The following is a 26,457-nucleotide window of genomic DNA, read 5'->3' as shown; positions in this document are numbered from 1 at the left end:
AAGCTTCTAAAATTATGCAAGGCAGAAAAGGAAGAATGTGCGTCAACTTTCATGGCCACAAAGGAACATATGCTGGCTCGAGTCAAGGATCTAGAGAAGGAGGATGTAGAGCAGAAGATGAAGCTTGATAAAGGTGTGGAAAGGAGGGATCGAGCTATAGAGAACTATCTCCGTCTTCAAAACTCAACTCGGAACCTTCGTCGACGTGTCGATCATTTCACTCACCTCCCCGTGGGATATAATGCAAGGCAGCGAAAGCGCAAGCCTCTGAGTCTTCTTTCCAAAGATGGGGGGGATCGCAAGCGACGTGTGCATCAAACAAGGTAATCACAGCTTCAAAACTAGCATTACATTCCTTTTTCATATAGTTATGTCATTGACTCTGAACTATGTGATGTCCAGGGAATGTGCTAAAGCAATATTAGGTTGTTCCAATACTGAGGAGTCTATCCTTGAGCACATTATTCCAGAGCAGAAAGTAATCAATATGATAACCAATCCAGTAAATGGTGCGTTGCGTGACAGGATTCAAAAGTATTTTCTCAAGGAATTCGAGCAGATTGTCAGTCCCGTTGACATGCTCACTGTGTGCGACACAGCAGGTATCAGTGAGATAAGGGATACAGGGCTTTGTATACTTGCATCACAGCACGTCTACGAGGCAAAGGAATGACACGATCTATACTTCCAACACCATACAGTATAGTTATGGCAAGGAAGTCAGCAAACAACAATATTGCCGACTTGCTAGGCGGCTATACAGATGGGTGGATGGTAGCATGCCAATGTCAAATTCAAAAGATTTTGCTTACAACAAGTTTAACAATGTTTACGTCGAGGTGGAGGCGCTTCAACGAGCTATGATTCAGTTTTATGATATGACATTAGAGGAGACGGATGGAAAGGCTATATTTGTCCTCAAATTGGATGAATGTCAGGTTGTAAAGGGCCAAAGGGTGGAACGTACAAGTCTGACACTCATGAGCAGGGCATTGAAGCGAAAGAGCTTAGACGGCGAAGATGAAACAGGTGATGCGGAGAATAACTTCCACACAAAGCGACGCAAGCAAGATTACTTTGGAGTGCAGTCTGAGAAGAACATATGGTGGCAGGCGGCATGGACCCTTCCGCGCGAGGACCATGACAGTTTGAGGTGGTACTTCACCCGTACAGGTATTCAAGGAGTGATACACAGGCAATCAAATGGTGAAGTCTTGCATGTGCCTGGACTGGTCACTTTGAAATAGAGTGGCACCTTGGTGGTGATCTCAAGACCCTCAAATGCATGTTGGGAACTAAAAGCGGTGCTAACACTTTGTTTCCATGCATCTTTTGTTGTCATCCAAGGATGCCAAGTGTCGCAGTGGGGAAGGCCAAACAAGCAACCAAGGTGAAAGGTCGTAAGCAGGTAAGTGCAAAGGGCTCAAATCAATTACAAAAAGGGAAGGGTATGCACGTCTGGCTCAATGGAATTATGAGCTGCAATCAAAGCAAGGCACCATCTCGCGCAGAGGAGGATGCTACTTGGAACCCTATTCTTTCAATTCCACTGTCTCGCGAGTACATGTGTGTACCTTGCACGCAAGACTTAGAATTCTGGACAAATTGTTGATGCTCCACATCAATTATGCTTGGAACATGGAGCCAGAGTCACGGCGAGAACAGGGCATCAAAGAACTTGAAGTTGTTTTATCATCCCGTGGGGCTTCACGCAGGTGCTGTCACCCTCTCTAAGGATCGCAAAAACCCATCAAGTACCTAAGATAACCCTAATAAGATATGTATGGGTGGTGCAAAAGCAAGACACCTGCTCTCAAACTATGGTGAGGCTCAAAGCCATACACATTTTGAATTATGGAAGCAGATTTGTGATGTAACAACCTATCGAGGCAATGAGGCGACACTAGGATTGAAGCGTGCACATGTGTGGGAAGCTTGTGATGAGATGATTGTTGGAATTAGGGTTGCAGGAATGCACACACAACTTCAAGAAGATGAGGAAGCTTGAGCACAACACAGTAGTGTATTATGAGTGCCAAAAATGAAAGATAACAAGCCCTAGAAGATAATGGGCGTATATACAATGCACGGGGGAAAAAACCTCCTAGTGAGGGAAAAAGTGCCCCGGCGGTCCTAAGTGTGTTCACACACATCACTACTATAATATGGTAACAAATCCCCCCTGGAGTGATGCGGTGAACAAGAGCTAGCACTCATGTATAGGGAAGTGTCTAGCTATGTGGACGAATCCACAAAAGGGAGTAAGCCCAAAGCTTTGCGAAAAGCTTCGAACTTCTCACGAGGCAGAGCCTTTGTGAAAAGGTCTGCAAGGTTATCCTGTGTTGGCACATAAGCCAAACTGATCTCTCCTGCAGAGAGTCTCTCCCTGACATAATGGTAGTGCACCTCAATGTGCTTCGTACGAGCATGGAACACTGGGTTCCGCGCAACTGCCAATGCGCTCTGACTGTCAGTGAAGATGGTGGTGGCAGATGGCTGCCCAACACCCAAATCAGCCATAAGGCGTCTGAGCCACACACACTCAACCGTAGCTGTGAAAGCTGCCCTGTACTCAGCTTCACAACTAGAACTGGCCACAGTAGGCTGCTTCTTGCTCAACCATGATATGCATGAGCTTCCAAGCATGAAGCAAAAACCACTCGTGGACACGCGTGTGTCATAACAACCAGCCCAGTCAGAATCTGAAAAAGCATGTAAATCTGGCGACAATGATCCCCCCTTGGGATAAAACAACCCAAGATGCCGAGTACCACTCAAATAGCGAAAGATACGCTTCACTGCCTGCCAATGCTTAATGCCTGGGCTATGCATAAATCTGCTCACCTGTGAGACTGCAAACTGAATGTCTGGCCTCGTAATGCATACATAAATGAGGCAACCAACAGCTGTCTGATAGAGTGTGACATCAAAGTGATCTCCAGCATCATGAAGACTCAACTTCAAACCTGTCTCCATTGGAGTAGCAATAGGCTTGCAGTCTTCAAGGCCAAATCTCCGCAACAATGTTTCAATATACTTTGTCTGACACAAAGCAATACCTCCATCACACTGCTTAAATTGTATCCCCAAATAATGATGCAAATGCCCCAAATCTGACATCTCAAAAGAGGCATTCAAATCAGCCTTAAAATCAGCAATATGACTCTCATTTGGTCCTGTGAGCAGCATGTCATCGACATAGAGAGCAATGATTAGATGTACACCATCCACACGTTTAACATACAAAGTGCTTTCTGTTGGACTATTCTGAAACCCATGTGCAGTCAAATATGCATGTATTTTTTCATACCAAGCTCGTGGAGCTTGCTTTAAACCATATAAAGCCTTTTTTAACCTGCACACTTTGTTTTCCTGCCCTCTTTGAACAAAACCACGAGGCTGCGATACATACACCTCCTCATGCAAATCTCCATTTAAGAACGCAGTCTTTATGTCCAGCTGATGTACATTCCAACCATTATGAGCTGCTAATGCACAGATGCTACGAACAGTGGTCATACGACATGTGGGAGCAAAAGTCTCATCAAAATCAATGCCCTTCTCTTGAGCATAACCTTTTGCAACAAGCCTAGCCTTATGGCGATCCACTGTGCCATCAGGCTTACGCTTCAATTTGTATACCCACTTAGTGCCAATGGCCTTCTTGCCAGGGGGCAAGTCACATAAAGACCATGTACCATTCTTCATAATAGCATCGTATTCTGCTTGCATAGCAGCCATCCAATTTTCTGAACTTTGTGCCTCATCAAATGAAACAGGCTCACTTTCATCGCACATACTAGAAACAGCCAATGCATAACAATCTGACGCATAAGAGGCACCATGAGAGCCAGAACGAGTGCGACTAGACAAAGGGGCATCCAACTTGCTGTCACGCAAAGTCTGCACCAGCCATCTAGGCATATTCCTAGAGCCCTCAATCTCTTGTCTCTCATCCTCAAGTGCATCATGCACATCTGCATCAGATATAGGCTGATCTGTGCCATCATTTAAAACCTGCATAGGCTGAAAAACTGCCTCATGAGGTATTGCACTTGACTGTGCACCACTGAAAAGAGGCAACAATGTATCATAGACATCACGTGAGCTGATATCTGTCTCCTTAGTACATGAAACCAAGGGCTGAACTGCATCTTCCACAAATACAACATCACGGCTAACCAAAATGCGCTTTGTCTGTGGATGATACAAACGATAGCCTTTGCTCTCAGCACTATATCCAACAAAAATACATTTGACAGCTTTGTCATCCAATTTTCTGCGATGTTGCACAGGCACTAATGCATATGCCAGGCAACCAAAAACACGTAAATGGCCAACAGATGGCTTGCGGCCATGCCAAGCCTCATATGGAGTGACAACCTGTAATGCTTTGGTGGGACACCTGTTTAGTACATAAGTGGCACACATGACAGCCTCAAGCCAAAAACCATGTGGTAGACTTTGACTCTTAACCATACATCTTGCCATTTCCATGAGAGACCTGTTTTTTCTCTCAGCCACACCATTTTGCTGTGGTGTATACGGCACTGTACATTGGTGTTTTATCCCACGCTCAGCCAGAAATGCATTAAATTCTGAAGACATATACTCCCCCCCTCGATCTGAACGGAGGGTGCCCATCTTACTTTCTGACACATTTTCAGCCATAACCAAAAACTGTTTGAAGCACAAAAACACTTCGGACTTTGCCTTCAAAGGATATACCCATGCATGCCTGGTAAAATCATCAATGAAAGTCACGAAGTAAAGATAGTTTCCAAATGATGGAGTTTGCATGGGACCACAAACATCACTGTGAACAAGCTGCAATCTGCGTTCAGCTCTCACTGATCCATCTTTGGGAAAGGAAGCACGCTGCATTTTACCCAATATGCAGCCCTCACAAACATGCTTGACAGGTGCCTCAAGCTTAGGCAAAGAAGACACCATTTCAGATTTCTGCAGGCGCAGCAAACTTGCAAAATTCAGATGACCAAAACGTGCATGCCACAGTTTTGCATTTGAAATAGCCTGCGTATCCATAATAGCACATGCTGAATCCTCTACACATTTGCCATCCATATTGAGCTTATACAGCCCTCGACATAGTGAACCAGATGCTACAATGATGTCACCACAAGAGAGATCATGAACAGTACATCTGTCATCCACAAATTTTACAACCAAACCTGTTTTGGCAAATGCGGAGACTGACAGCAGATTCTTTTTGATCCCTGGCACATACAATGCATCAAAAAGTGTAAAGGTGTTGCCATTTGCAACATTCAGCACAATCTGTCCAACTCCTTTAACGGGATAAGAGGAGTTATTGGCACAAGTGACAGTATTCCCTGTGGGAGCAGACTCAAGGAAAGTGAATAAACTGCGCTGCGAGGTGATATGCTTAGTGGCACCACTGTCAAAGTACCATACATCTGAATCTACTGCAGACATACATGTGTCATGCAAAGATGGGTCATAACTGCACTGCGCATTGAATGCCCATTCTGTATCTAGCACAACATTAGCAGATTCATTGTTAGAAGGAGAGGCATCTGCAACAGCCATACCAGCCTCTTTCTTCTTAGCCTCTTTCGCAGCCAGCTTAGGACACGCTTTGATGACATGATCATTTCCCTTACAGTACTTGCAAAATGTCTTCTGTTTGTCACCCTTCTTCTCATCTTTGTCTTCCTTCTTTGGTTGCGCAGCATTTGCAGATTTCTGCTTACTAGAAGAAAAGCCAGCTTTACCTTTCCCGCTTCTCTGACTAGCACCGAAAGCTTGATCTGCGACACGCATAATATTCCTGTTTTGCCTTGACTGGTCTTCTTGCAGCAAAACAGAAACTAACTCCTCAAATGATAAGGCATTGGGATTGCCTTTCATCATCAAGCGAAGAGTGGAAGCAAAACCCTGATAAGAATCTGGTAGACCATTCAAAACAGTCTGCACAAGTGAACTGTCTGACAGGATTTCATCTGCAGAAATGAGCTGCTCTTTGAAATCCTTGATCTTTGTCAAAAAGCTATCCATAGAATCACCTTCGTTCATATGCTCATTCTCCAACTGTTTTCGGAGGTAAGCAACACGAGCCTCATTTCTTGCCTGATACAATGTGGCAAGTACATCCCAAGCATCCTTAGAAGTCCTGCAGGAGCGAATATGTGGGATAATGGTACGTTTGACAGACAGCGCAATCAAGGCATGAGCCTGCGCATCTCTACCATCCCAACGAATCTGCTCTGCTGAAAGTGGTGGTTCTCGAACAGCTGCTACAGCACTTGTGCCTGCACCATCATCAACAGTACCTGTTTCTGATGTGTTTGCAGCATTCCCAGCCACAATAGGACGTGCATCAATACCCTGCACAATGTTCCATAACCCCTTTGCTACCAATACATGTCGCATCATATATGCCCACAATGGATAGTTGGTGCCATCCAACTTATCCTCAGCAGCCAACATGCGGAATACATCATTGTTGTCAGCCATGGCCAATGACTGTACTACTAGATGTAAATGCTGTCTGTAAGAGGTAAACCTGTATAAAATCGACCTGTGCTATATAGCACAGCCCAAAACAGACGAATGGGCACTTGTCCTGCAGATTTTAATCTTGACAGAAAATCTGCACAGTAGGACGATTTTGCCTGCGCAGTACTTGGAATGCAAAAACGGAGGGCGAAATGACTCCAGATCAAAATTCTGAAACGACTGAGCCCTACGGGCTCACCCACGGCATATACTAACCTGCAGACGCTCGTGAAACCTCGTCGCAATCGGAGGAGATGAAGCGGCAGGTGCCGGTGATGCTGCCCGGGAGTAGGAAGCCTGCTCTGATACCAATTGTTGGAATTAGGGTTGCAGGAATGCACACACAACTTCAAGAAGATGAGGAAGCTTGAGCACAACACAGTAGTGTATTATGAGTGCCAAAAATGAAAGATAACAAGCCCTAGAAGATAATGGGCGTATATACAATGCACGGGGGAAAAAACCTCCTAGTGAGGGAAAAAGTGCCCCGGCGGTCCTAAGTGTGTTCACACACATCACTACTATAATATGGTAACAATGATGAGGCTTCTTGAGCGCCCGTATCTTGATGAAGCAGAGATAGCTACATTCAAGACTTCGATTGACAGATTCACAGAAGAAATGATCGATGCTTGGGGGGAAACTCATATAACACACTACATGCATATTCTCTATGCGCACAGTTCCTTCTTTCTAGATGAATATGGGTCTCTTGCACTCTGGAGCAACCAAGGCATGGAATGATCACATTACCAAGCCAAGGCGGCCTATTTTAAGAACACGGGTCATGGCGGTGGCAAGGTTCGCAGCAATGCATTTCAGGAAATGTTCAATTGGTTTTACCGTGCACTTACTGGGAGAAAGGCCCAAAAGCGAGCTGGAAATTTGTCTTTGAGGCGCAAAATCATGAAGGTGGTAGGTGCAAGGCGAAAGAGAAGGGTGCAATGCGTCAATGGCACGTGAAAGAGCGAGGCAATGGCACAGTGGTCGACTAAGAAAGGGCCGCGTGTGGTTACCCACCCAATAATTCTTGTTCGCCACTTTTTGGCGCGTTCATTTTGTAAATTGACTTTTTTGTAATTTTGGCCCCCTATAAATATCAGTGAGTTTTATAGTCATTTTTAAAAGTCTTGACTTGTGAGCTCTCTCTCTTCCTCTCCCCTTGACTCTCTCGCGCGCTCTCTCTCTCTCTCTGTCGCTCGTGCACTAATATCTCACGCACATGGAGCCCCCAAATGATTCTCCCTCCAATACGCAGGATGACATTTTCAAAGACCTTGGGCCCTTACCGGTGGCACATAGAACTGAAATCCCAAACATTTACCCACAAGCCCAAATGGATCTGGAAGCTGAGCGTGTGAGGCTTGAGCGAGAGGCCCAAGAAGCCCAAGAACGCCAAGAAGCGAAGAGATTACACAAAGAAGCAGAGGACATGGAGGCAGCTGAGAGAGCAAGAAAAGAAGCCGAAGAGACCGTCAGAACACAGGAGGACGAGGCAACAAAGAAAGCACAGGAGGATGAGGCTGCCAAGAAGGCGGAAGAAGACGAGGCAGTTAGGAGGGCGGAGGTAGATAAGAAGGCTGTAGAAGATGCTCAGGCCGCCGCAAGCAACAAGAGAAGATTAGCATTCTTTGCTGCGGAGGAGGATTGGCTTAACAGAAAAGCTCACGGATTTGTTGCTAGTTTAAAAATGACACGCCAGCTTGGACTCGCCACGTGCAAGCACCACTGCCCCCAACAACGCAGAAGAAGCAAAGGTGGAGACCAGGGACAGTTGCCCTTAGAGAAATTCACAAATATCAGAAGACCTGCACACCAATTATTCCGAAGGCACCTTTTGGGCGTCTCGTCAAAGAGATTATCCACGACCAGCGCCGGGATGTCAATCGTGTGCAAGCGGCAGCACTAGGCGCTCTGCAACAACAAGGTGCCGAGGATATTTTGGTTTCGCTTTTCCAAGACGCAGTTTTGTGCATGGTGCATGCAAAATGTGTCACTTTGAAGCCATCTGATCTTCATCTAGCTAGGCGTATCCGTGTGGAGAGCAAGCTCTCTTTCACTAGATAGGGGAAGCCTTTGTAATGCAGCAAATCCGTGTTTTGTAATCTCAATTTGATTAATGAAAAACCATGTCTATTTTCAAAAAAGTTATTTTCTATTGCAAGTGATTGTCGTCTTGTCAAGGTAATTGTAGTCTTTTGCATGTAATTGTTGTCGCTATGTACATTCGACCTCTTGTGAACGCTCGTCTGCCCACCGCCCGTCCGACTTTGGCTCGACTCGACGGGCCGATTTCTCCTGCGTATGGCCCCAAAAGGGTAGATCAGCTGTGCGGGGTGCATCGGGGCCGGGGGGGGGCCGGTGGTCGCGCCGTGGAACCTGTGTGCCACGGAGCGACTTTTGCCTGTTTGATGACCACCGCCCCCCCCCCTCCAAGTCAAACAGGCAAAAGTCGCTCCGTGGCACACAGGTTCCACGGCGCGACCACCGCCCCCCCCCCCTCGGCCCCTGGCGCACCCCGCACAGCTGATCTACCCTTTTGGGACCATACGCAGGAGAAATCGGCGGGTCGAGTCGAGCCAAAGTCGGACGGGCGGTGGCAGACGAGCGTTCACATGAATTGATTGAAACATCATGACAGGACACGACAACAACATATAAACACATCAAGAAGATAAAACTTAAAATCAGCTCGAAAAACATCTTGATGTCATTAATTGTTTGATTTTCACAAAAGGCAAATGAGTACATTGGATCTAGCCAACTCGCTTGATGAGCTTGGTGAAAGCCTCGTGGGTGAGAGTCTTTACTGATGGTTTGTCACCAATGCGTTCGGCTATCTCTTTGGCATCAGTGATGCCTTGTCCAAGGCTAAGGCCACAAAATCCTAGGAAAGACCCTGCACTTTTATCACCAAAGCTATAGATAGCTGCTTCCCTATTTACAAGAATACATTTATGGGCATTCTGGGGCTATAGGGGCTTCAGACAGGATGGCGCTTAGGGCTCTGCACTTCAAAAATTCAGCTTGCGCATCATTTGAAAAGTCGTTGTGAATTACGCGAAGCATCTCGGCATTGAAGCTCGGGATGTAGTGCCATAGCGCAGCATCTTTCCCCTCCACCTCCTTTCGTGCTCCACCCTTTCGGCTTGCGAACCAGTCCATTTCTCTTGCGGTCTACAAAGTAGATAGAAGAATGAGTTGACTTCAAAAAATTACAAATTAAGAAGGGAAGAAATTGGGTGTACTACCTCAGTGGCATCATCATGATCCGCAAGGTCTGCATCACTAATATTGATGCCCGAGGAGGCTGAGGGAATCCGAAATGGCAAGCGGCTTGTGAGGGGCAAAGCTAGTTTCTGGCACACTCTCGTAGAAATCCTTGCACTGGGATATTTGTACAAGAGTCTCTGCCACAAGGGACTCTATTGAGGCATGATTTTTCGGGAGCGCAAGCACCTTTGTGACATCTGCGGAACTGAAGTCAATGCGGATGTCATCATCTTTGGACGGCTGTTGTGTGTCTCGCATGCCCGCGTACATAGCAATGACTGAGAGAGTTTCATCCTGGTGCAGGCCAAGGACATGGGCGATGTCATCCAAAAATAAGAACTCTACACCTTCTACTATGATGGGGTGTAGAGTTCGCACTTCGAGCTCTGGAACTTCATCCATGACATCGTCCCCTTCGATGTCCCGTTTCACAGCCTCAGCTTGCGGCTCTTCCGCCAGAGTCACAAGTGCAAGAGATGCTTCTTGCACTGGGGTGACAATCTCCTCCTTTGGGTCAGCTTCCTTGATCAAGAGATAAGGTGTGGCTTTCTTTGGAGGAGTGGCCTTCCTCTTTCCCTTGCTTTTCTTTGTTCCCTCCAAGATCAGGAGGGCAAGAGTCATGTCCCACCTCAAAAAACTTGTGCCGATGTTGCCCATTCCAAGACCTACCAGGTTATCTTCTTCCTCCTCCCTTAGATATGTGCTACTAAGGCCTTTGAGGAATCTTGCAAGCCTGAACCTGAAATTTTTGTCCGCTTTGTAGGTATGCTTGATAAGATCCACAGGCACCCAAGTTCCCTCCTCGTCTTCAAAGTTGACACAATATTCAGCCATGTATGTGTCCATGTAGCTAGTGAACGCCCCAAACACGTCATTATGGAGTTCGACGGTGCCTTCCATGTCAATAGATGTCTGAAAGATGGGTGCAAGCTTCTCGATCAAGTGACCGAGGTCAAGCTTGTGCAATTGAGATAGGAGAGCTTGGGCGGGGGTGGCCATGCTTGAGTAGCGAAGAAGGCGAGGGGACCGCAAAGATGCCGAGAGTGAGGAGATGAACTCAAAGTGGCCAAAAGTGACTTATAAAGAGGTCTTTAAAACTTTTTTTATGTTTAAAAACTCACTTAAAACCTCCAAAAAAATAAAAACACGCGACATAACTTAAAAGTGCACAAAATTGAACGCAAATTGCGAGTAGCCAAAATTGTTTTGAATTAATCTCTCAAAATCTGTTACATAGCTTGCTTGATATGGATATATCTAGGGAAGGGAATGCTTTTACAAAAGTAAGATGCCTCTTTCCTCTTACGTAGAGGTGTGTTATCAATCACAAATGAAAAGTCACCTTTCTCAGTGCAAACCTAAGGCCTAAGTACTCCCTTAGGTTCGCCATATTCCAATCAGCATTTACTACGATATCCCACACATCAGCTTGCGTGCTAACATGTACATCAAGCTGTTCTACATCGTTGATGTTCGAATCGAGTGCTTGCCATTCGTCTCCAGTCAGCTTCCAACGTCTGTAAGGAAAGATAATAGAGAGTTGTTGCTTTCCAAGCTGGTACCGAACGACCATCTTCTCCGACACCACCATACACTTTATCTTGTCACCCTGATGTTGAATAACCTTCAAATCCCACGAAGGTGGCAGAAAGGCACTCATTACTGTGCCTCCCTTTGCAATCCACATTGTAGGAGTCTGGTGAACATCAGCCTCCTTGAACAAAAACACAAACAAATGTAAAGGCATGAAGAACGTGAGAGTCGCACGATGTGACCCATAGGTGCACTTCATTGCATTGCACACATCAATCTCAATCCGACGTCTGGTTAGTGCAACCAAAGTATTGTCGGGCTTTGGCCAATCATGGTCCGTGAGACTTGGTGTAGGGAGCCTCCGTAGAGTCCCGGAACCATCTTTTGACGTGGGTACAATATACTCTGCATGAAAGAAGAAAACTGAGCGCTCTAAAAGCTCTGATGCCGAACAACCAGTATATAGTAGCTTGCCGATTTCAAAGTGGTGCGCCTCAAAGGTTCCAGAAAGGGCCTCTAAAGGCTCCCATTCCACAAATGTCGACGGAAAGATGTCTGCACAGAACATTACAAGAACACACTTGAAAAAATCAAGCTTCCGTAACATGAAATGATATTAGCATGTCTCAGTGCAGCCCATAAAACAAGAAGCACAAATAAAACTTACAATTTGCAGGAAAGCGTTTGTGATGATTGGCATTGTCAACACGGAGTTGCGATGCCTTGTAGACGTGTTGGATCATCACCTGCTTGCTTCCGTCAGCCCCCTGCTTGAGATCCACTATGCGGCCCTTCCAATGGTGTGACTTTAACCCTATGTATCTGCGAGAGACTTTGTGGGCTCCCCTTGTGCTTGGACGCATCGTCACCCACATTCCTTTTGCAAAGGTGCTTGTAACCCACAAGCCAGTGTCGTCTTGTTCGTTGCTGCTGCTAAAGGACTCCACCCTTGAACGAGGTCGGTGACTCATTGTGCTTGGCTAACCGATTAAGCTAAATGCTATGAAGTTGTAGGTGTGTGAGAAGATCTCTGCAACCTAATGCTAGCAGAGCATATAAGCTGGCAAGAGGAGTCAAGAATGTGTATAAGCTAGCAAGAGGAGAGTGAAGAATGTGTGCAAGCAAGAGAGGATGGACTTGATGGGGAAAAAAGTGGACTGTTTTCCAAGCTTTCCATAGCCAAGAAGATCTCTGCAACCTAATGCTAGCAGAGCATATAAGCTGGCAAGAGGAGTCAAGAATGTGTATAAGCTAGCAAGAGGAGAGTGAAGAATGTGTGCAAGCAAGAGAGGATGGACTTGATGGGGGGAAAAGTGGACTGTTTTCCAAGCTTTCCATAGCCAAGAAGGCACAGAAAGATAGATCTAACTTTAGGAGGGAAGGGGAAGGCAGAATGGGGAGGGAGGAGGCCAAAAAAGACTCTTTTAGTTAGAGAGAGACTCAAAACCGAATTGCTAGTTTTAGAGGGAGGAAGAGGGAGTGGGGAGAGGGAAAAGTAGCTTTAAATGAGGGATAATGATGGGGGGGCGTTTCTGGCCCTAGCCCACTTTTTGAGGTGGGGTCATTTATGCCAGTTTGAGCTGTCTTTATTAAAAAAAGGTGGGAAATTTGATTTTATTGAAAGATTTTGCATTTTTCAGCCCAATTTCTTTAAAAAAAACGTATGATTCAAGTTTGACCCCTACATATTAGGGGCAGGGAAACCCAACATTTTTCTCCACATGGCCTTCTCCCATTGCACCACTCCTTAATGACCGTCATTAGGCTTGGGCCAAATTAAAGGGCCCAAGAAGACCCCAAACAAGTCCTAATGAATGGGCTCATAAATTTGATGGATTCTAGGCTAGGCTCTGATACCATGTTAAATTTGCAGCAATGTGATAAGCTATGGTGGATCAAATGCTAGAATCAACATCATTAGAAAAGAGATTAGATAATAATTAAGACATGATTAGTGAGCAATTAATTGATAGCTTAATGTAGGCATGGATAATAAAAAACTAGCAAATTCTCATTAGGCCAATGCCTCAATTTATACAATTTACATCCAAGCATCTAATCCCACTAATTTCTCAATTTATATAGTTTACATCCAAGCATCCAAGCATCTAATTCCACTGATTTCTCCTTGATTCACTCCACCTCTTTTGCTTGATTCTCTCCACCTCTTCTCAGAATATCTCCACACCTCCTAAATCTCCTCATGCTACCCTTTATTCTCTCCCAGTAGATACTTCTCACCTTTTCACAGCTTCTCTCACATTTACAAATTCTCTTCTACAGCCTCTTTTGCTAAGGGCTTGTTCTCGCACACACCCTATTCACTTGTATATTTCAACAGAATTTAGGGGTGTTCTTCATCTCTACCAAGGGGGTAGCCAATGCGACAAGGCGAGAGGGGTGTTAAGTTTTAGGGTTTACCTAAGGTGATGTCAGACATGAGGCTTGGCATCTTGAAAGGTTCGGGGTGTACTCATCCACCATTCCATGGGAAAGCTTGAGTGCAACGGTTCTTCTTCATTAACCTAATTATGCAATTTGCAATCGATCCCCCACAGAGGATGATGCTTTCCTTCATTGTACTTGCAAGGGTCACATAAAATGTAAGACATGAGGCTTGGTATCTTGAAAGGTTTGGGGTGTCCTCATCCACCATTCCATGGGAAAGCTCGAGTGCAATGGTTCTTCTTCGTTAACTTGATTATGCAATTTGCAATCCATCCCCTTCGAAGGATGACACTTTCCGTCACTGTACTCACAAGGGTCAAATAAAATGTAAGACATGAGGCATGGTATCTTGAAAAGGTTTGGGTTGGGGAAGCTCGAGTGCAGTGGTTCATCTTTGCTAACTGAATCATGGACATTGTTTATATGATCGCAATCTAGCCTTGGTCTCCTTCTCAATCTGCCCCAAGATTTTAAATGGATATATGGGATGTGGGGTTTCCAGGCAAGTGTCTTAGCCTTGTGCGTGCTTCTATTTTAAAGGCACTGTACTCGCAAGGGTCAAATAAAATGTAAGACATGAGGCATGGTATCTTGAAAAGGTTTGGGTTGGGGAAGCTCGAGTGGAGTGGTTCACCTTTGCTAACTGATTATCATGGACATTGATTATATGATCGCAATCCAGCCTTGGTCTCCTTCTCAATCTGCCCCAATATTTGAAATGGATATATGGGATGTGGGGTTTCCAAGCAAGTGTCTTAGCCTTGTGTGTACTTCTATTTTAAAGACATCCATTTGTCTCTCGTGTCCTTCCAAACGAGCTCTCTACCTGAATGATTTGCTTCGGCCTCTCATCCTATCTTCTCCATCCACTTCTAAGTATCATGTTTTCCCTTTGTTACTGACCCTTTTTTTGTTGTAGGTTTTTCCATAGGTGCTTGTTCTACCGTTTGGGAGTAGGACTTCCCTGCCCCTTTTTTTTGTTGTAGGTTTTTCCATAGGGGCTTGCAAGCTCTACCGATCGGGGAAATCTCAGAAGTAGTTTCAAGTCTCTTACTGGTCTCCCCTTTCTCTAAAATTTCCCCCATTTTTCCTTGAGCTTCAAGTGAAGCCTTGGCAAACATGTAATCTATGGCATAATATCCAAACCTTATCCAAACCTTCCGTGCAATGAAAGCAAGACCCAGCAACAAGAGAACCAAATTGTTTATCATGCCATATTGGCCAAGATTAATAGCTAGCTCTAAGCCGGAGCTACTACAAAAGAACCAAATTGTAGCTTAATCTTTATCTTGCCATATTTGCCAAGGTTAGTGGCTAGCTAGATTTGGAACCTCCATGTCCCAAGTTATGCACACTTTGTTGGATCCATTCTCGAGGGATGGGTTAGAGGGAACAAAGAGGGGTCTACCTAGCTTGCTTGCTTGTTGCAAGATCCCCAATGGATGGCCATAGCCATGGAGGTAGGTCACCAAACTCTACCCACACTGGACATGCATTGCTCAGCCCTTTTAACTCAAAGTCCTTTGACCCTGAAAATTGCCCGTCATAATAGGAACAAAACCAAAAATTAATTATACACTCACTTATATAAACACACCTAAGCACTCTCCTTTTTGGCTTTGCAAGAGGTGTTACCCTTGCATGTTGCAACTTTTGTGCTAGATCCAAAGTTTTAAGGATGCGGGGAAGAGATAAATGATGAAGTCATAGAAGGTTGGGAGATAGTGCTATGCACGTTGATCCCAAACACTAGGCTTTAAAGGACTATTAAAGATCATTTGTCCATATATAGGAGCAAGCAAGGTGTCACATGCGGAAGCTGTGGAAGTCTTCCTTCAGCCCTAAACACCTTCCTCGAACATGCTGATATGCAAAACGCAAGCAGAAGCTGGAGAGAAGAGAGAGAGATAGTTGAGTTTCATTATATTCATAATGTACGAAAAAGTGTACAATCTGGCTGGCCTTGAAAAGGTGGAAAACACCTATCTAATCCCTAGTCTATGACCTAACACCCCAGATGCCTCATAAGGAGCTCTACACTGCCAAGTTTATAGGCTTGGGAATGCAAATGTTCATTTTCTTTTTTTTAAATTAAATAAGAATTATTGTCTCTCTCAACCTCTCTCAAATTCACTTTTTGCATTTTTGACAACCTTTACATTTCATTGGAAATCAAACTAACAATCATTCCTTCATTCAAATCTTTATTGAAAATTTATTTGATCAACTTGAAATCCTTAGTAGAAAATAAATTAATGAAAATTGAATCCCTACTAAAAGATTGATTGATTTACAAGTCTTTATAAGTGATTTAATAAATGTTTCTATTTTAAAAATTGGGGAGGATGAAGGGTCTGAGATGGGGTGACAATGTGGGTTTTTTTTAAGGAATGCATCGCGAATCAGAATAAAAATTAAAATTTCAGTGTGTTGAAAATTTTTGGGCAAATTTAAAGTATTTAAAACTGAATCCAGCCAAAAAATCTTAGAATTTGTAAACGCTCTAAAATTTCCAAGTATTTTTTCAAATTTCAGGGGTAGTTTTTTATTTGAATTTTGATGGCACTGCTCTTAGTTGACGGAAAGGCGGCGATGACGGCCGTTAGGCGGGCCGTGACCGTCAGGTGTCGCGGCTGTTTCTTGCTTCCTTGCTTCTTTACAAAGCACCTTCTCGCCTCTACAGACACTACTTCGTCGCTCCGCCTTTTTCTTGCTTCGTCTGCTGCGTTACTTGACCGTGCAGTAGAAGAAGTGAACAGCTCGCGAGCCTTTCATTTCCTCCTCTCTCTAACTCTGATTCTGCTGCCCAATCGCAACAATATTTTTTGAAATTCTGATTGTTTTTGCTCGGGTTTACGGCGCAGTCTTTGAATCGCGTATGATGATAGATTGGCTCTGGTCGGCTTAATCTTTCTGTTGTTTGAAGCTAGAGTCGAGCAGGTCCGTTTATATTAGACATTGGTGCAGATAATACGTTGGAATTGTTTGCCAATGTGTGTGTGTGTGTGTGTGTAAGAGAGAGAGAGAGAGAGAGAGAGAGGGGAATCGTCTGCTAGTGAGAGAGGGGGGGGTGTGTATGAGAGAGAGAGGGAGGGTGTGAGACGCTGGACGATTGGAATTCTGCTAAATTAATTTAAATGTGCGCGCGCGCGCGTGTGAGAGAGAGACACGATCGCAGTAAATTAAGTTAAATGCGTGCGCGTAGATTGGTGCAGATACGATTAAAATTGGTTGCTAAATTAAGCTAAATGTGTGTGTGTGTGTGTGTGTGTGAGAGAGAGAGAGAGAGAGAGAGAGGCGGGGGGGGGGAGAGTGGGGAGACCGACGACATTATCTGCTAAATTGAGAGAGAGAGAGAGCGCTTGATTGCAATTTGATCGAGTAATACGCTCATTTTCCTTGTGAGGCAATCACATACTAAATTAGGGTTCTGGAGGGGTTTTACCCGGGTTTGGCGGTTGTATCTGCAGGGATTTCGGCAGGCTTAAGCCAAAAGAAACACTCAGAACGATAAATGCAGTGAGCATAGGCAAGAAGAAGGACGTCTGCATATGATCGCAAATTAGGTTTAGGGTTTCGGCTTCGGAATTTAGGGTTTCGGCATCAGACTTTACGGTTTGACCCAGCCACATTCTGCGTAAGTCTCTCTACCTTTAAGGCTCGTAAGCAACCTTTTCCTTGTTAAAGCTTCTGTGCAGTAAAAGCAATCTCCATTTCTCTCACCCTTCCAAACCTACAGCTTTCCTGCAAGCAGCCATGGGAGCCAACGAAAAGGCCATCAGCCTTGAAGCTCTCAACTCCCAAACGGTTGATCTGGTATGGTGCTGTCTCTGGTTCTTCTTCTTCTTCTTTTTGGGTTCTCTGTTTTTTTTAAACCCCTTACAGCCCACTTGGGCAATCCTTTTCAAATTTATAAACCTTAGACACAGTATCATAAATTATAAAAGCAAACAACTTGAATATATATATATATATATTCACGATACTTGATTAGGGGTATAGAAATGCCCTTGTGATTTCATGATACTGGATTAGGGGTATAGAAATGCCCTTGTGATTATAAATTAATATAGTTTATCCAATACAATCTTCTATAATTCTAAAAAAATGGATTGGTATAGTCTAGCCAATATAACCTTACCATGCTGATGCTTTTAACAGCCATTTTTTAAAAAACTTTACCCAATTAAAAATCAATGCTTTGTCTACTCCGCATGCTTTCAATGGCCTTTCTGTGTGTTTTCACAAGCTGTTACTTTCCTACCTTCTCTGAGCTTTTCTTTTGCATTTTAGAGGTTTTGATTCCATGATTTGGCTACATTTTTTGCTTTTCTCACAAGCCATGCTTTTCTGCTTCCTTTTCTTTTTTGGGCTTCAATTCTTTGCTTTAGTTCATGAGTAGTTCCTTTCTATAGCCGCACTTTGGTATCCACCGAGAGGGATGGACTTCCCGCCGGAAGGCGTTACAATTTGTGGCCAGGATTTGAACTGGGCAATGTGCTGGTTTGCAGTTTTTTGCTTAATCTCTTTACAAGCTTTAATTTCTTGTTTATTTTCTCTCCTTTCTTCCCTGTGCCTTTTTGCTTTTACCACTTCTTTCAGATGGCATCTTTTCTCTTTGTGTCTTTTGATGCTTTGATTCTGGCCGCAGGAACGGATACCGGTAGAAGAAGTGTTTGAGCAGCTAAGATGCACCAAGGATGGACTTACTTCCGAGGAGGGGAAGAATCGCCTTAATGTCTTTGGATACAACAAGCTAGAGGAGAAATCCGTAAGGCTGTGTTTTAGTACTAATCTCCTTGAGCTTAACCTTTCATCCTAAAGATTCTCTCTCCTGTTTTCTTAAGATTACACCTGTGGCATTTGCACGTTTGATAAATGCCATGTCGCCTATTTAAATCCAAGTTTTGAAAGCATTTCCAAATACAATCAATTGGAAAATGTTGTATACAATAGCCACAGAAGCTCGCTGTCTTCTGGCGTATATTTTTCGACTGGATGACTCCATGGCAGAACTGATACTATTTTTTTCCCTTCCCCCCCAATTCCTCCAACACACACACACACACACAGGAAAGCAAAATCTTGAAGTTTTTGGGATTTATGTGGAATCCCCTATCCTGGGTGATGGAGGCAGCAGCACTTATGGCAATTGTCTTGGCTAATGGCAAAGTTGATGGACAGGTATCTACCATGCCCTGTGATCATCTCATTGTTATCAAATATTAATTTTTGGTAAATTATAGTCATCTTCCTGACATCATGGCATCACATCATCGTCGTCATCATCATCATCATCATCATCATCATCATGTCGCGACTCTCACTTTTTTACCCTTTGAGCAGTTACAATTTTTAACTGTTCATAATGGGTGTGGGGAGAGGGTTCACCTTCAGGTGTGGGTATGTGTGTAAATCTGTCTCAATTTTGGTAACCTTGCAGAGTAAGCCTCCTGATTGGGAGGACTTTCTTGGTATTGTGGTTCTTCTTTTGGTCAACTCTACTATATCTTTTATTGAAGAAAACAATGCTGGCAATGCCGCAGCTGCTCTCATGGCAAAGTTGGCTCCAAAAACCAAGGTTAGCCACAGCAGTTCCTCTACTAATACCCGGCCATGCCTTGTATGTCTCAGCATGGAAAGCAGATTTTGCTTTCCATTTTTAGCTGGTTCGTGTTGTAAGTTTACCTTCGTTTATGCATTAAGCTGATCGATTATGTGCTTAGAACTTCTCATTTTGTTAATTTTTTACTCCAGGTTCTTCGGGATGGGCAATGGAGTGAACAAGAAGCATCAATGCTTGTCCCTGGTGATATCATCAGCATCAGGCTGGGGGACATCGTCCCAGCAGATGCACGCCTCTTGGAGGGTGACCCCCTGAAAATTGATCAGGTTACTACCATGCAGTCAATCAACGATTTTCTATGTAGATGAGCTCTTTTTAGAGAACATTCATTGTTCTATTTCCTGTACAGTCTGCTCTTACTGGGGAGTCTCTACCTGTGACCAAGAAACCAGGAGATGAGGTTTTCTCAGGGTCAACTTGCAAACAGGGTGAGATCGAGGCCGTTGTCATAGCAACAGGAGTGTACACTTTCTTTGGCAAAGCAGCTCATCTTGTTGACTCAACGAACCAAGTTGGTCACTTCCAGAAGGTTATGCAGTGAAAAAAAGGCACCCTTATACAACCTATTGTCTTTACATTTCATAATGGCTGTTGATGTGTAGTCTTGAGGGAAAGTCCAATCGTTCATTTTAGTCACCTCTTTCTCTTCCTTTTACTGATTTCCAACACAGCTGGGTGTGGAGTGAGGAAATCAGCAGCTTTATGCACATCTCAATAAACTTGTATCTATTACAAGAATGGAGTCTTCCATGCCATCGTCATATTTGGTGGCCCTTTTGTTGCTTTGCATTGCCTGATGGCATGGCTGATGCAATCATGCCATACATTAAAAATTCTTTAGCCGTAGTGCGCTCTTGAAGTTCAGTCTAGAACACAGGCACCGTACACTCGAAACATGGTCTGTTGTTAGTAACAGTGGTTGCCTGCATTGTGCAGTCAACAAAGTACCATACAAACTCATTGCTTGTTTGATCAGCTATCCTTTCTTTCCTTGGAATGCGGCTAATTGGTGTCTCTGCTAAAAAGAACACTCATGCATCTATGATCTGCACAAAATTCAAGTTCACTTTCTTCTATCATATTTTGCAGGTCCTAACAGCCATAGGTAATTTTTGCATCTGCTCTATTGCCATTGGGATCGTTGTTGAGATCATTGTCATGTATCCAATACAACACAGAGCTTACAGGGATGGGATCAACAACCTGTTGGTTCTCCTTATTGGAGGAATTCCCATAGCTATGCCAACAGTGCTTTCTGTCACAATGGCCATTGGGTCCCATCGTCTTTCACAGCAGGTCAGAGATTAATTGTGTTGTCTTGCAGTTTTGAATGCATTCTTGGCACTGTTGGAAAGTTCAATTTTCTGCCTGCACCAGGGTGCTATTACGAAGCGGATGACTGCCATCGAGGAAATGGCTGGAATGGATGTTCTGTGCAGTGATAAAACAGGAACTCTCACTTTAAACAAACTGACAGTGGACAGAAATCTTATAGAGGCAAGGACAAACATGTTTTCTTGCAGTGTCTGGTTTCTTTTTATGTTCTTAACTGATCAGTACTATTCCTGAATGCTATCCGATGAAAAAGGTTTTTTGTATGGTTGTATAATGCTGCAGATTTTCTCAAAGGAAGTTGATAAAGAGATGGTAGTTCTTTTGGCAGCCAGAGCCTCCAGGACAGAGAACCAAGATGCCATAGACGCAGCCATTGTGGGGATGCTAGCAGATCCAAAGGAGGTAATCATTTAATCACAGTTATCTCTAGTCTTCTTTTACAGGGGATTGAAAAATAGTTGAAGAACATCATATTTGATCACACTGATCTCTATGTGCTTTTAAAGGGGAGTAATCACTGCTACAGAATTTAATCGTTTGTGATACTTCATGTTCTAGTGTGAGAAAAAAGTACACCCATCTTAATTAGGCACTTTTGTCGCTGGTGCAAAGTTTTGAGCATTTGACATATGCAATAATACATGCATGAGCTTGACTAATCTATTAAGCATTTATACTATTAGATGAATGCACAACACAATTTTTTTGGAATTCCTTTATGGTGAAAATGAAATGCATTGGGCTAGCTTGAGAGCAAGATGCTTGTTTTGTGGTTACGTTTCCAACCATTGGTAGGAATCCTTCTCAATTATGTGAATCCTTGACTTATGTGGCCTTGATTTGGCTTTAGTGCAGGCTCGAGCAAGTATTACAGAAGTTCATTTTCTTCCATTTAACCCAGTAGACAAGCGAACAGCTCTCACATACATTGAAGCTGATGGACTGTGGTACAGAGCTAGTAAAGGTGCTCCAGAACAGGTCTTGTCGTGATGCCAATGACTTGCTCGTAGAAGATTGTGTATGATCCCTGCTTTGTTTTACACCCATTATATTTGTTTGATGTTGATACTGAAATTCACATGTATGGTGCATATACAGATCTTGGCACTAGCGTACAATCGGTCAGAAATTGAGGCAAGGGTGCATGCAGTGATTGATAAGTTTGCTGAGCGAGGGCTGCGATCTTTGGCAGTTGCACGACAGGTATTTTCAAGTTCAGAGGTTCGAAAGATTTTTTTTTTAGTGTCAACTTCATCTAAAAGAATCCATCTAATTTTCAAGTACTCCAACAGGAAGTGCCTGAAAAGTCCAAAGACAGTGGAGGCGGCCCGTGGCAGTTTTGTGGCTTATTGCCCCTCTTTGATCCTCCTCGTCATGATAGTGCTGAGACTATCAGTCGGGCTTTGAATCTTGGAGTAAATGTCAAAATGATAACAGGCAATGTCTTTTTCACATCCAGCTATAGGGAACATTTTTTTAAGTAAGAGAGTGAAATCAAATTAGTCGTCCCAATCGAGATTATGTTCTTGTGATTTTATATAAAGAAACCGTCAAGCTAACAATGTCGAAGGATCAATGCTGTGTTAATAGGTGACCAATTGGCCATTGCAAAGGAGACAGGCAGGAGATTGGGTATGGGCATTAACATGTATCCATCATCATCTTTGTTGGGACAACACAAAGATGAAAGTATTGCAGCTCTTCCTGTTGATGATCTTATTGAGAAGGCCGATGGGTTTGCTGGAGTGTTCCCAGGTAAGTTATGCCGGGAAGCTCAACGGATAAATATTCAAGCCAAATGCCTGATTTTAAGGAACCATGGTTGTCATGTCTTGTTCTGCATTTGCACTTGAGGCATTATAACGTCTTGATTTATGCCAAGATTCTTGGTTATGTTCTTAACAATTGTGTATAAACATTGATGAGCAGAACACAAGTATGAGATTGTCAAACGGTTACAGGAGAAAAAGCACATTTGTGGAATGACTGGTGACGGTGTGAATGATGCCCCTGCATTAAAAAAGGCAGACATAGGAATTGCTGTTGCTGATGCAACAGACGCTGCAAGGAGTGCAGCTGACATTGTGCTAACAGAGCCAGGTTTGAGTGTGATTGTCAGTGCTGTTCTCACTAGTCGAGCAATATTCCAGAGGATGAAAAATTATACAGTAAGCACTACTGTTCCTACCAAATAAGGTCTCTCTGTTTCCTATAAATTTGACTTAATCTGGTGTGGTAAATCTGTTGCAGATATATGCAGTCTCTATCACCATTCGTGTAGTGGTAAGAACATATGTAACAGCTACCCTTTCCAGATCCGTAGTACATACATACATATATGTGTGTGTGTGTGTGTGTGTGTGAGGGGGGGGGGGGGGGGGGTGGGGGGGGTGAGCAGGGGGCTTATATACATATAGACAATGTGTCCAGTCGGTGTGGGCTAGCAGGTATGAGAAATTCACCACCACCAGGCTAGACACCCATATACTAGAGAACCCTGATACATATTTACAAGGATTGCTTTTGAGAATGTGCAAAACACTCACCCCTTTTTCTGTTTTGTGGGATGTAGCTTGGTTTCCTGCTTCTGGCCTTGATTTGGCAATTTGACTTCTCACCCTTCATGGTTCTCATCATTGCCATATTGAATGATGGTAAGTTATCAAATGATTTGAACCTTAATTATTAGAATGATTGTGAAGCTAGAATGGATGCACGTGGGGTGCATTAGACGTAATAATTTCTTGGCCCCTTCATTAGGTACCATCATGACAATCTCAAAAGATCGAGTTAAACCCTCTCCCTTGCCGGACAGCTGGAAGCTTAAAGAAATCTTCGCAACTGGTATTGTTCTTGGGACTTACCTGGCAATCATGACAGTCGTCTTCTTCTGGCTTATTCACAAGACAGATTTCTTTCCAGTAAGTGATTGTGTAGCCCTTTCTAAATAATTGGGCATGTCTGTTTTCTGTAGCATTTGTGATAACTTTTGTTGGGTAGGCTAGATTGTTGTCAGCTCTAAACCTGAGGTATTTCTGCCTTTTCTTGCAGAGGCACTTTCACGTCAGAGATATAAGCGGGAGCAGTAGCGGACTTACTGCTGCAGTGTATTTGCAAGTGAGCATTGTAAGCCAAGCACTGATTTTTGTCACCAGGTCAAGAAGCTGGTCCTTTATCGAGCGTCCAGGCCTACTACTTGTGACCGCCTTTGTCATAGCACAGATGGTAGTGCTTTTCTTCAGTTCATAACTGTGCACCATTGAATAGTGCCCGCATGCTTTTTAAGCTACCACTCAACCCTCGTGGGATGAGCAACCTATATTAGTTTTTATTTCCTGTTGAGTTGTTGAAGTGCTTGCTGGTTCTTTGTTAAACAGGTTGCAACTCTTATAGCAGTGTATGCCCATTGGGGCTTTGCTAATATAAGACCGATTGGATGGGGTTGGGCTGGAGTCATTTGGCTTTATAGCCTGGTGTTTTATGTACCTTTGGACATCATCAAGGTTGCTGTCCGTTATATTCTGAGTGGGAAAGCATGGGATCTGCTTCTGGAGCAAAAGGTAAAAAGTGCATAGTTTGAAAGCTTTTTACTTTTCCTTTTTTTAGGGTCGAGATCCTGCTATCCAGTCAATGATGTTGCATCTCTCTTGCTCTACCCACCGGGAGCGGGGGGGGAGGCCATTATTCACTAGTGAAGAACCAGGTGTCCATCGGCTGAAGCGAGTGGTAGTTCAACTTAAGACCTCCAGCTCAGGAGTGCAATTACTTACCAACTCACCTACAAAGCTGCGGACAGTTTGGAACTTTGCCATCTTCTTGTGCACCTTTAGACTAGCAGTATATGGGGCTTTACAGCATTTAAAGGTTAAATAGAACTTGCATGTCCTTCACGGCTGGGCGGTGGATGCCCCCTGTCTGACCTTGGTCTGAAGGGCCAAGAAGATGTCATCTGTTATGTGTTGCTTAGGGGTATTATTATTTGACATAATTGTTGGGAGACCTTCAACACGCTTTTTATGATCTTACTGCAGATTGCATTTACAAGAAAGAAAGACTACGGTAAAAAAGCAAGAGAGGCACAGTGGGCTCACGCACAGAGGACGCTACATGGGCTGCATCAGCCTTCACAGTTCTCAGACAAGAGAAGTTACCATGAGCTTTCAGAAATAGCTGAACAGGCCAAACGCCGTGCAGAAATTGCTAGGTACACTTGGTCTCTTTTTGCTTTGTATGAAAGCTGATGCAGCCAAAGATTATGGTGGTAATGATGCCTTGTTATGAAATGTTAAAGAGCATTCATTGATTGACTGTATGTCCACAGGCTGAGGGAACTGCACACCTTGAAAGGGCACATGGAGTCAGTTGTCAAATTGAAGGGTTTGGACCTCAACACCATCCAGCAAGCCTATACAGTGTGAAAGTTTGAGGATCAGATTGTCGGGTTTAAGTGGCTGGACATTAACACCATCCAGCAAGCATATACAGTGCAAGAGTCTAGTCCCTAAGGAATCCATAAAGCATGATTTTGGTGTATGGGGCGTAAGTTTTAGTTTTCTCCCCATATATGATGCTTTTAGGATTATTAGATATATGATGCTTTTGTGATTATTAGATATCATCTAGGAGTGCAAGGTTTGGCCAGCATTTCACCAAATCTTGCAATGAGAGGGATATTTTACTTATCAAGTTCCTTATTTCGTAAATGCATATGTACATGTACAGAATGTTAACCTCCATAAAACCTATTATCAAATGCAATAGACTTGAGGAGATCCGAGACTATTTCTTTTCATGCTGCTGTTTTAGGCTCTTTGAGGTATGTAACTGAGCATGATGGAGGTCTTTACAGACAAATCCCATGCCCATTTGATGGACAGAGGTTGGAACGGTTAGATTTCCTGGCCATAAGGGGAAGAGCTCTTTCCTTTTGATGGGTGGGGGTAAGATAACAGAACAAAGTAGACTACATTTCGGCTCAGGCAGGCTGTTTGGCATACCTGGGCACTGGGCAGTCTACTTGGCCCTGTGAAAATGTTGCACTAGTCTTTTATGAGGTTGAGTTAAAACCTGCATCAGTGCTCAAAAAAAGATATATTTTCCAACCAATCAAAATAAAGACAATGCTCCAAAGTAACCGAGATTTATTAGAGAAACTGCAGGAAGACAATAACAAATTTCAACTGGGATTGTAAAATAAATACAGTAGAAGCAGTTTGGCATAGGGAAGATTTTTGCCTGCCATTGTCCACAGAGACTTGGATGATCCACCAGCACTGCAAAGAGCACGCTGAATCTAAGCAAAAACGGCTCCAGTGCATTTAGAGTCGAGGGTACCTGTTGCGAGGATGTGTTGGATGTAGATAGCGACCACCTAGTAGGAGATTTTGCTGCAAGAGCAGGTGAGCTCCTTGGACAGTTCATCCAGGAGTTTTATGAAGTAGTAGAATCAGTCCATGCCCTTCCTCCTCTTGCAGTAGTGGCGTGGAACATGCCCATGCGGTTGTTCATGTTTAAAGATCCTCCTTTTTGGCCCTGCCACAAGATGTAAGATCACATGGTCCTCAACTAAACCAAGTTGTTCCAGTTCAGTGGTTGCTATGTACCACCTCTACTCCTGGCTGCTTTGAGACAGCTTTTGCCAAACCTGAGGAGCTTCCTATAGCGAGATCAAGAGGTAGATCACAAATACAAAAATTATGCAA

At 43.8% G+C, this 26,457-nt stretch overlaps 1 protein-coding gene across 2 annotated transcripts; it reads left to right on the top strand.

Moving 5' to 3' along the window:
- The first annotated feature begins 16,425 nt into the window (after positions 1 to 16,425).
- Positions 16,426 to 25,523, top strand: LOC147606423 (plasma membrane ATPase-like). 2 transcript variants are annotated; one of them, XM_086791714.1, is made up of 23 exons: positions 16,426 to 16,734; positions 17,265 to 17,431; positions 17,534 to 17,610; positions 18,446 to 18,565; positions 18,868 to 18,978; positions 19,238 to 19,375; positions 19,552 to 19,686; positions 19,770 to 19,949; positions 20,510 to 20,716; positions 20,798 to 20,917; positions 21,038 to 21,157; positions 21,611 to 21,733; positions 21,854 to 21,958; positions 22,048 to 22,192; positions 22,346 to 22,510; positions 22,685 to 22,923; positions 23,006 to 23,038; positions 23,328 to 23,409; positions 23,516 to 23,676; positions 23,807 to 23,980; positions 24,133 to 24,315; positions 24,787 to 24,959; positions 25,077 to 25,523. In XM_086791714.1, exons 3-23 carry the CDS (start codon positions 17,551 to 17,553, stop codon positions 25,171 to 25,173), a joined length of 2,871 nt encoding a protein of 956 aa, XP_086647840.1. In that variant the 5' UTR covers positions 16,426 to 16,734; positions 17,265 to 17,431; positions 17,534 to 17,550; the 3' UTR covers positions 25,174 to 25,523. The 2 variants fall into 2 exon arrangements, with proteins under 2 accessions (XP_086647840.1, XP_086647841.1); XM_086791715.1 differs by lacking the exon at positions 23,006 to 23,038.
- Positions 25,524 to 26,457: the final 934 nt, after the last annotated feature.

The sequence above is a fragment of the Cibotium barometz genome, chromosome 57, assembly GCF_041138505.1.
Source record: "Cibotium barometz isolate CiBa-2024 chromosome 57, ASM4113850v1, whole genome shotgun sequence".
NCBI lineage: Eukaryota > Viridiplantae > Streptophyta > Polypodiopsida > Cyatheales > Cibotiaceae > Cibotium > Cibotium barometz.
The sequence above is the reverse complement of the archived record's forward strand: the minus strand, read 5'-3'. Positions and strand labels throughout refer to the sequence as shown.